The sequence below is a fragment of the Trachurus japonicus genome, chromosome 14 (assembly GCF_045865225.1).
Source record: "Trachurus japonicus isolate A0001 chromosome 14, Traja_1.0".
Taxonomy (NCBI): domain Eukaryota; kingdom Metazoa; phylum Chordata; class Actinopteri; order Carangiformes; family Carangidae; genus Trachurus; species Trachurus japonicus.
In genome coordinates, this window is record NC_140920.1 from 14,208,027 (window position 1) to 14,218,817 (window position 10,791).

Here is a 10,791-nt window from a genome sequence, read left to right on the forward strand (position 1 = left end):
GGCAAATTTAGTCTCCGGATTTGAAATGAGAAAAATGTTGAGACAATGTTTTTTAGAGTTGCCTTTACAGCATGAAAAAGGGAGTCAAGGGATTTATGGTGATGCAGGTCTGGAGTTGTCTGCCTCCGTGGCTTCATGGCTTTTATGCGTATTGTGTGTCTCCAGCCCTCTTGCCCCCAGTCTGCAGACACTCTCTCACCACTGGGCTCCTCCTGTCGAAGTGGTAAAGCTCTGCAGTAAGTATTAATATACCCTGGACACATAGCAGTGGGAGAGCAGGTCTGCATAGCCCGTCACCTGTTCACCTCATCGCACCCTTGGGTGTATGTATCCTATGCGCACACACACAAATGCAGGGGAAACGTGTTAAGTCATCACTGTGATATTGGAGTCATTTCATTCAGGAGATGAGCAGTATATTTTCTCTGTTGCCCATTGTTTTGTTTTGTTTTGTTTTTACCACAGGACTGTCTGGATTGAATCTACGCCACTTCACCACAGATAGTTGTCATCTAATGATCATCATGATGATTATTGTGGGTGACCGGTGTGTGACTTGGAGTCCTGGTTTAGTGCTTCCCAGCTGCTGTGTAACCCGAGCCATGGACAGCGACAGCCGGGGTGGGCGACAGTCAGGGGGTTTGGTGGTGGGATTTAGGGCTTCTTCCTCTCTGTCTTTACCCTCTCTCCCTCTCTCTCTGTCTCTCCCCTCTCTCTCTCTCTTTCTGTCAAACTTTAGATTTGAAAATAGTGCATCGTCGGGCAGTGAAGTGATTCTGAAGCATGATGGCAACACGCGGTTTCTGGATATTTTTTGGAGTTGTAACTGTTCTCGGGGGTTTAATGGTTCAGGGTAAGTGGCGCAGTTGCAAACTTTTGGCACATCCTCATCGACTGGCTGGTTGCCTTCTTATCTGTTGAAGCAATGCCCTGCCTGTCATGTTCAAGCTGAAGAGACAACCAGCTCCAAAACTCTTGAACACACAAACTGCTATACATTATGGATTTGTTTATTATGCTGATATTGATTTGAGAGAAAATAATAATATAATATATATAACATATGCATGCTGCTATAGGTTTCATATATGTCTGTGCACTTTATTTAAAGACCTGCATTACTTTTTAAATTGGGCGTATACGGGAGGCTGTTCACAGAGCTCTTGTGTTTTATCTCTGCTCTTACACAGTAAGTTCCTGTTTATAACTATTTATACTGATGTTGACAGGAATCATCTGTCCTACCTATAAACTGTCACATGGCTTAGCAGCTCTTTCAGTGCAGTTAATCCATTCAGTTTGTCAGATGGCCACACCAAAAAGTCTGTGAGCATCCACTAATGCAGAAGTAATCTGTATTCTGTCGCACATTACTGGAGTGTTCAACACAAGTCCATAGTCCAGTGCACAGATGTTTGGCACACTGCATGCTGTTTAACAACACCAGGAGAGAGAGGCTACAGCTGCAGTGGAGGCAAAGGTAAAACTCTGAACATGATGGAGGTTTTGTAAACATATTAAATTGGGGGAGTTTCAGTGATTCTGTAAATCCATTTGGCAACTCAGCAGAGACATGCATGTTGGTATCAAATGCCTCTGGAGTCCATCTCCTTGGCAGAGGTCACTGTGACAGATTGGGGAAAAAAATCCCAGTGACACCAGCACCGGCAAGGATAAAGTTCATTCTGAAACGTAGACTCTTGATATTATTGGTCTAAATTTTTTATAATCCCTAATCTCTCAAATATCACTTGGATTTTGAGACCGGTGCTGTTGGATTAGTGTCCATTTTCAAACACTGCTCACATAAACTGAGAAAACATAACAGTACATTAAGGTTTTCAAACTGTCGAAGCTCTTATAGAATAACGCAGACGAGTTTTTTACACCACAGATAACTCCCTATCAGATACAAAGAGGTGAGATGAACTTGAGCCGAAGCTGTTGTCGGCCGTTGAGTCTCCTCCTTGACTCTTCATCAAGTTGTAATGACCAGGACATGATGTGCTGGAATGTGTCTGACTGATGACAAGGCTGCGATACTGCGATACTCCAGCTAGAAAAGATGCTTCCTGGACAATGAACTGGACTCTTCTTTCTCCCTTTTGCTAGATCGCACTGAAATCCCTTAGAATCACTTTTCATGTTCGAAAAGCTCCTACAGTGTGCAGTGCACCGGATAGTGGGTCATAGTCATCTGTGTGAGCTTGTCTCACTCAGTCAAACAGAGATGTTGTAATGTTTACCTGGGTGTCTGTGTTGTTCTGACATATCAGACTGCCTGACTTCATGTCACTTCAACCAAACCAGACACACACAAAAAAAATTTAGATTTAGATTTAGATTTCCCCTGCTAAAGTTTTGAGACAGCCTATCATCTCCCCCCTCTGCCTCTAGTTTCCCAACACCTCTCTCTCCCTCTCTCTCTCTCAGATCAGGCTTAAATATCAGCTGCAGGAAGTGACCAGGTCAGGGCACAGATGCGGAACATTGACTGTACCTTGTATCCACATATTAAAATAACTGATCCACGTGAGTTGGCCGACTCAACTGCATTTAGAAGCACAATAAGATACTGTGAGACTCACATGGCATGTTTGAAAAGTCATTTGCTCCCTCGGCCGCCGTAGAGTGATGAAAATCAATATGGAAATGTGCTGCAATGTTTGCAACCATCCATGATAAACAGCCGGTTATCCATTAATATAACTGTTTTGTAAATGGATATTCAGGAAAAAAATAGTGAACGTAAGCTGAATTTATGTCTTATAAATTTATCATTGCCAATTATATAAAAAGTTTATTTTCAGTTTATTTTGATCAGTCATACAAGTTGGTGTCTCCATTTCAAAGCTAAGACCTGTTTGTATTTTTGCTCCATAAACAACAGCTGTAATCTTCCTGTTGGGAAGAAGTGTTTTTGTGTTTCCTCCATGACGAAACAGCGGGAAGTACTATGGCTCTGTTTCCAAACACAACAAATAGATGCTCTATAGCGTCAATGGAAATTGATTAAAAACCCATGAGAATCATACACTTTATCTTTGCATTCTCATCCATCATCCATGCATCAAGCGTAATATTGACCACTACACAAATTGTCCCATGGGAGAATAAGCTCAAAACAATGTGACCAGACGGACCAGGGAATGAATCAATCATGTCCACAATCACTATCACAATTTGTTTTGTTTTTTTTTGTTTTTTTTACCTAATATTGATATTGATGATTATTGTACATGACCTGAGTGTGACTTAAAGTCCTGGTTTAAAGTTTCCCAGCTGCTGTGTAACCTGATCTGTGGATAGTGACAGCTGGGAGGGAAGAGGCAAGGGGTCGGAAATAACCTCTGCCTTTCTCTCCTGGTCTCTGTTAGAGTTCATTCTGAAATATGGTGCGAGTAGTATAATGCCACCATGGCCATTAGGTGCAGAGTTCAGAATAGCTACCAGTCTCTAGTCCCCTGGACAATTTATACACCGTGGCTCATCTTTCTGACTGTGGTGGTTGGTGTCTTTCTCAAAACGTGCACTGATCTTACAAACACAACAATGTCTTGAAACTGTAACCTAAATTCATGTTTAAGTTGAGCAGTTGGACACAGTTCACCATGCTGTTTGTTTATTAGAAAGGTTAGGTAAATTAGGTAAAAGTTATTTCTAGTTGATGTCACATGATTTGATGAAGTCTAAAACTCTGTCTGAGACTGTTTTCTGTTGTTATATTTTACCTAAGGAGACATGTGGTGTTTGATATTTAAAATAACAGTATTCGTGCTTCTATACACAAATTAACATTTTGTGTACTTTTCAATAGTATTTTGAAGTTATGTCAAAAGAAGGATCCACTTGATAAGATAGGATAGGAATTTATTTATTTAAAACAGGGACAATGCACAAATAAACATTCATCTTGTAGGACAAGAAAAGATATCTTGAGCCAAGTTATAGCATTTTTGTGTTAGTAGGCCTACTGATACTAAAATGAACCAATCCAAACTTACTTTATGTCTTTTACATTGTTCAAACTCTTTCTACACTAAATTGTTGACCAAAAGTATAATGCTCAATAAAGACGTGTGTTTCAATGTGAGTTTTGTCTTCCTACAAAGTTGTGGCTGCAAAGCACTTACCTGTGTAAAAACATGCAAATATTAGCTAACAACAGCTGCTGTAATGATTAAACCAGATCAAAACTGTTGTAGCAATGTTGTGTTTCTGTTTGATAGACATCTACAGGATTCCGGTAAATGCCAATGATAAAACAGTCAGTAAACTGTCAGCAGGATGTTAACAACACAGTGATATCCAGTGGTTTTCTAACATATAGCTACACGTGGGCTAACATTGGCCAGCTGTTGTCCTTCGTCATCCTGTCTGCAGTTGTATCTATTCCAGATGTTTAGATCCCTATTTATCCAGCACAACTGCAACACTCATAAACTCACTCTCAGTCTCTCTTTTTCTTCTTCGTCATGCAGTGCAGTGTAATGAGGAGTCGATGTTGATGAGAGACTTGTTCAAAAACTACAACAAGAACATTCGCCCGGTGGTTCATCCTGAAGACAAGGTGGAGGTTCAGCTCAAGCTGACCCTCACCAACCTTATCTCTCTGGTGAGAGCTTGCTCCTCATATTTGTTGTAACCAACCTTTGCAGCACATTGTAAACAGACTACGGGCCATGTTTGGTCTATCAATTATTCCATTATTCCCAGTGGTATTCATTTATTAGTATTTATTATCATTCTGGCAAGTATTATTCCTAATTAATACTATAATGTTTTTGTAATAATAATTCAACATTGTTATTACCTTATCATTATTTTAGAAGTGACCACATGGCTCACCACCTGATGAACACCCATGTCTCAAAAACTCATGATATGTTATGCCAACAGAATGAAAAGGAGGAGACTCTCACAACCAGCGTGTGGATTGAGATTGTAAGTTTTGCCTCTCTTCATGGTTATTTATTTTGTTGTGTTTACAGAACATCTGTTACTATGTCTCACTCACTGTTAATGGTGCTTGTGACATTTCTCTAATGTCATCGACAGCAATGGACTGATTTCCGCCTTGCGTGGAACTCGTCTCAGTACTATGGCATAGAAGTTATTCGTGTACCATGCAAAACTGTTTGGCTTCCTGACATTGTCCTTGAAAACAAGTAAGGCTGTGACAAGGAGGAATACATTTCAATATGATCCCACATTTTTTTTATTAAACAAATTGTCATTAAATACTTGTTTTTCTGCAGCATTGATGGAAAGTTTGATGTGGCCTACTACGCTAACGTGTTGATCGACAGCACTGGTTACATGTACTGGCTGCCTCCTGCCATCTATCGTAGCACTTGTGCCATTGAGATCACCTACTTCCCCTTTGATTATCAGAACTGCACATTAGCATTCAGGTTTGGTAAAACTATATTATCACTAACTAAATATGCAAAATGTTGAATTATTTATTAGTTTATTTCTATTCCATTATTCCCATCTCTAGATCCCAGACGTACAGTGCCAGTGAAGTTGACATAATCTTAGCTGTTGATGAAGAAGGCAGGAAAATTGAGTGGGTGGAGATCGACCCAGAGGCTTTCACAGGTACGGGAACGGCACATCCACTCCAAAGTTTCAAATTGACACAGTTTCTCTGGAGCTAATTATGTTTTCATTTGTTCAGAGAATGGTGAGTGGGCCATTGTGCATCGTCCAGCCAGGAAGATGATCAACAAACGGTACACCCCAGATGACCTGGAGTATCAGGAGATCTTGTTCAATCTGATCATCCAGAGGAAGCCCCTGTTCTACATCATTAATATCATCCTGCCGTGTTCCCTCATCTCTTCACTGGTCGTACTGGCCTACTTCTTGCCTGCACAAGGTCATTATCTAAATCCCTACGGCTGTGATTACATACAGTAGGTTGTTATGGTTTCAAATGAGGTAAACTCACAAAAGAAACTCTCATATCACATCACATAGAACAACACAAACAAATATATTCATATAACTGTAACACTTATACACAACAACTCTTATACTGGCCTCAGGGTTAGGTTAGGGGATGCTAACCCTGAAGCATAACTCTAATATGATATATATGTAGTGGCTCAAAGTATGGGGCAACATCTGGTGGGTTTCTTGTTTTAATTTTATTGCTCTACTGTCTCCTAAGTCTCTGTTGTCCCCTTCACAGCTGGGGGACAGAAGTTGACTACGTCCATCTCTGTCTTGCTGGCTCAGACTGTTTTCCTCTTTCTTATTGCTCAGAAAGTCCCTGAGACATCTCTTTCTGTCCCTCTCATCGGCAAGTGAGTCAGAGTGTGTTGTCTGCTGACCTCTGCTGCTTTTCTTTTTCCTTTCTTTTGACTCTCCTTTCTAACAAATCTTGTCTCATTTTCTCCTTTAGGTACCTGATCTTTGTCATGAGTGTCACCACTCTGATTGCTACTAATCAAATCGTGGTGCTGAATTTCTCCCTGCGCAGCCCTAGCACACACACCATGTCCCATACCATCAAACATGTAAGTACAAATGATCAAACTTACAGTGTTTTGTTTTGTTTTTGTTTTTTTCTATGATGACCTAATCACTATTTTCTTTTGTGTCTTCTGCAGCTGTTCCTGGAGATGGTTCCTCGTTTCCTGGGCATGTCCCCACTGGTGGATGACAGTGAGGTGACAACAGAGGTAAACGGGATACGGGAGCGGCGGCGCAGCTCCTTTGGCCTAATGCAGAGAGCTGAGGAATACGTAATGAAGCAACCACGCAGTGAAATGATGTTTGACAAACAAAGAGAGAGGCATGGCCTCACACGATCGATAGGTAGGATGCTCGTTTCTAAAACTATGACTTTGTCAAATATTCCAGCTCAAATACTTGCATGAATATTTTAAAGATAAAGTGTAAATACAGATGAAGTGTGTTTCAAAGGAATTTATTGTAACTAATTGTGAATTCTTGTGCTATTTAGAAATGATTTATAGAGCTGGGGTAATTCTTATTGCATCATCCCCTGACTTATTTGTGTATTACAGGCTATTCTGTATAGTTGAACACCTTTTTTTTTTGCCCCCAGTGTCTGCCTCTGGAAATGCTGCAGCATACTATTGTCTAACTTCTAGTATCTCCTCACCCCCCAGTAGATAATATAGATGTCAGCAGCACAGCCAACCTGTACAAGAGTTTGGCCCAAGCTGCACCTGAGATCAAGCAATGTGTGGATGCCTGCAACTTTATTGCTGAGAGCACAAGACAACAAAATAACATTGGATCTGTGAGTGTTGCTTTACACTAAGCCAACATTACATTTTTGCTCATATTTCCTATTCCATGTGCCTCTAAGGATTACTGTTCTTCATTCTCTTTCTTCACTCTCTTTAAACATAACATACAACAGGAAATTGAAAGCTGGGTGCTGATTGGAAAGATGATCGACAAGGTGTGTTTCTGGGCAGCCATGCTCCTCTTCATCATCGGCACAGTGGGGATCTTCCTCTCAGGACACTTCAACCAGGTGCCAGAATTTCCATTCGCTGGACAGACCAGAAAATATACCAAGAGTTAAGAAAAAGCATTTTCGCTCTGTTGAAATTTGTCTGAGGGTCACTGTGCGTCACGCTGTCCAAAAGACTGAACGGTCTTGGTCGTTGACTTGATTCAGGGGTGAGTTAAGCCTGCACTTTAAATACAGATGTTTAACACCAAATCTGTCACGTGTTCATATTCTCCATCTTCTGTTTGTGAACACTTGTCGTGCAGCTGAGGTTTTTCACTTCAAGTTCTTTATCTTAGCTTAAATTCTTTGGATATAAACATTAAAAGACAAATCAGGTTGAAAAGTGATGTTTTAAATCATCTGCAACACCATTACGGCGATGTTATCATTCATTCAATCAATAATATTTGTCTGTTAAATTATAAAAGACTCAACATTGTGAGTTCAAGCAAGATCACACTTGGTCTCATAGATGTAGCTCAATTAAAATGCTGAAGCTGCTGCAGCACCGTGCTGAGGAAGTTATTTCTGTTGCAGCAGAGAATGTTTCACTGCAGTATCGTTATGTATTAAATGGAGCCACAGGCACAATGTAGAACTGTACTCGTAAGTAACAGTAAAGAGGATTCCTTACCCATCTTCCATAACTTTACAAGAATCACTCATGCACTGTACACTGTACAAAACATGTCTACTCAAGCCTGGATCCATTTCCCTGCATGTACTATGTCTTATATGAAGAACCTGTGCATGCAACTTGAGCCAAGCTGCTCTGAATCAAAGCCTTATTCTTCTTACTATGACTTATTTATTAGAAAGTCTTGTTAGGTAGATGGCTCAGAGGGATATTGTTGTGATATCATTGTGCCATGTTTTTTAAAATAAATATTTTATTTTGTCCACCATGACTTATTTAATCAATTCATTACAAAGTGTGTCTTGTCTGAAAACCCCTGTGTGACACACACACACACACACACACACACACACACACACACACACACACACACACACACACACACACACACACACACACAAACAAACAATGGGAAGGCTATTTTAATCTTACAGTAGCTGCACATGTAGTCTCTAATACATCATATTTGCCTGTATACACCTCAGAAACACTTCAAAAGAGAGGTCACTATTCACACAGGGGCTATCTGTGGCAGCATCAGGGGTAAATATACTTTGTGTGTTTACTACCCTTCAGGGCTGTTTGTGCATTGACTGGGAAACCAGCATACGTAAATGAGTACTTTGAATCCACTTTCAATACTCCACTACTTGAAACACACAACTCAGAGAGTGGTGAGTGGGTCATCGTCAACTGTCCAGTCAGCAAGATGATCAACGCATCTGACCTGGATATCAGGAGGTAACATTGAAGCTGATTTTCTGAAGGCAGCTCCTGTTCTACATCTTTAATATCATCCTGCTTCATCTCCTCACTGGTTGAATTGGCCTCCTTCACATCTGCATAAGGTCAGTACAGGGTCATTATTTGCATCCCCATGGTTTTTTTTACTAGATAGATTTTAAGTTATGAAGCCATGCAGCTCCTCAAAATGTCAGACAGTGTAACAGAAAAGCTGATAATTTCATAAATCATAGTTTTAAAAATCACATTAAAATACAGATGTTTCCTGTCTAATAACTTATTAAACATCTTAATTTTAACATCAGTCATTTTGTGTTTGTCTCCACTTGTGTTCAAAGTTACTGGAGTGGATATTCAGAGAAATATTCAAAGTGCTCTGTACAGGTGGTTCATCCACACAGCATTTGGATATATAGTGAGAATATTTAATATATTTAGAATATTTAACTTTGTATTATGTATTTATCAAGTATAGGCATGATTAATGTATTGCATGTTCATTGTTATAAAATATACGGTTCATTTTGTTCTCTCACTGTGAAACTTGATTTATTTCTAAATAACCACACTCACTGTTATAATGTAATAAACTGTAACCATAGACTGTGACTGTAAGGTTAAGTCCTTATTGGACATTTTCTTAAAGCATGGCAGAACGCCACCGTGTGGTGTAAACCTATACTACACTCAAACACTCGGGGCTTATTTCCCAATAGCAGCGCCACCCCCAGGCCAACATTCACACTGTGTTTAATTATTCATCATTCAGGTCTGGAAATTGTGTAAATGCCCCAGTTTCTGTCTAGTTTTTGTTTTTGTTGTTGTTGTTGTTGTTGTTGTTGTAAATTTTAACTTATATCTGATTATTGGTTTATCAATCCAGCTTGGTCAAACTTTCCTCTCAAAAATAAGTCCGTTTATTTGAATAGCCCAATCCATAATAAATAATAATATCATAATAAATGACCATGCATAATTTAAAGAGGATTAGCAGACTGAGTTCTATTCAGATAAACCCAGCACATTATAAAATTATTTAAAATGAGAAACAAGTAGGCCCTATGACATAAATATAAACACAGGCCTATCGTGTAAGTGTTTTCTGTGTTTCAGTTCTAGTCGTCTGAGGCTGGGTTATGAGAAGAAGAAAAAAAACTTAATAGGCTACATGTAATAATTTGTGTATAGTACTACAGATAAGGGTGTGACTGGAAATACAAGTGTCATGCAAATCAAAAACCTCTATCCAGATTCAGGCCGGTTTGCATTGCTTATCACACCCTTACACAGATTACAGGCGCTAAATGTTTCCAGTTCAACATGAATGCAGTCTTTCAGAATTAAAGTTTATATTTCTTGTGTACTGTAAGATTATCCAACTATCTAAATCTAGCACTTCCGGTGTATCTGCTTCCCCATAATGTTAAGAGCTCCTCGGGTGTCGTCTGATTTTGTGTGTACTAGTTTCTCATCCTTGCTGGATTTTGGTTTTGGCAGCTTTAACGTTGAAAATACAAACCGGAAATGTCGCAATGTTTTCTATGTCTGCCGTTAAAAAGTAAAATCACAGGAGAGTTGGGTATTTCCTCCCCCCACCTCCATCCATCCACACATTCCTGTGTGTGTTTATCCCAATGGCACCCAGTCATGACTTGTCCTGTCCCTCGTGTCCGTCCGTCCGTCTCACGTTGCAGCAGCACAAACCTCCGTCGGTCCAGTCCCCGCATGCGTGTCTGTTCTGCACAGCTGCACAGGAAATCAAATACGACTTCATTGCCATACCAGAATAACAACCTACACCTCAAGAGAGTATCCACAGCCCCTGATCTAATCACAGAGACATTACTTAATCTGAACTCTCGATGTGAGCGCTTTTCTTTCCTCCTCATCTGTGTCCTGCTGGACAAAT

The 10,791-nt window shown here is 40.0% G+C and overlaps 1 protein-coding gene across 4 annotated transcripts; it reads left to right on the forward strand.

Annotated features, from left to right (window-relative positions):
* Positions 1–222: 222 nt before the first annotated feature.
* Positions 223–7,576, forward strand: chrne (cholinergic receptor, nicotinic, epsilon). 4 transcript variants are annotated; one of them, XM_085797796.1, is made up of 13 exons: positions 645–853; positions 2,434–2,532; positions 4,482–4,615; positions 4,900–4,944; positions 5,059–5,168; positions 5,259–5,414; positions 5,504–5,604; positions 5,684–5,884; positions 6,200–6,314; positions 6,413–6,527; positions 6,621–6,828; positions 7,146–7,279; positions 7,403–7,576. In XM_085797796.1, exons 2-13 carry the CDS (start codon positions 2,481–2,483, stop codon positions 7,568–7,570), a joined length of 1,539 nt encoding a protein of 512 aa, XP_085653922.1. In that variant the 5' UTR covers positions 645–853; positions 2,434–2,480; the 3' UTR covers positions 7,571–7,576. The 4 variants fall into 4 exon arrangements, with proteins under 4 accessions (XP_085653923.1, XP_085653920.1, XP_085653921.1 ...); XM_085797797.1 differs by lacking the exons at positions 645–853; positions 2,434–2,532 and adding an exon at positions 223–323; XM_085797794.1 differs by lacking the exon at positions 2,434–2,532 and having other exon boundaries at positions 577–853.
* Positions 7,577–10,791: the final 3,215 nt, after the last annotated feature.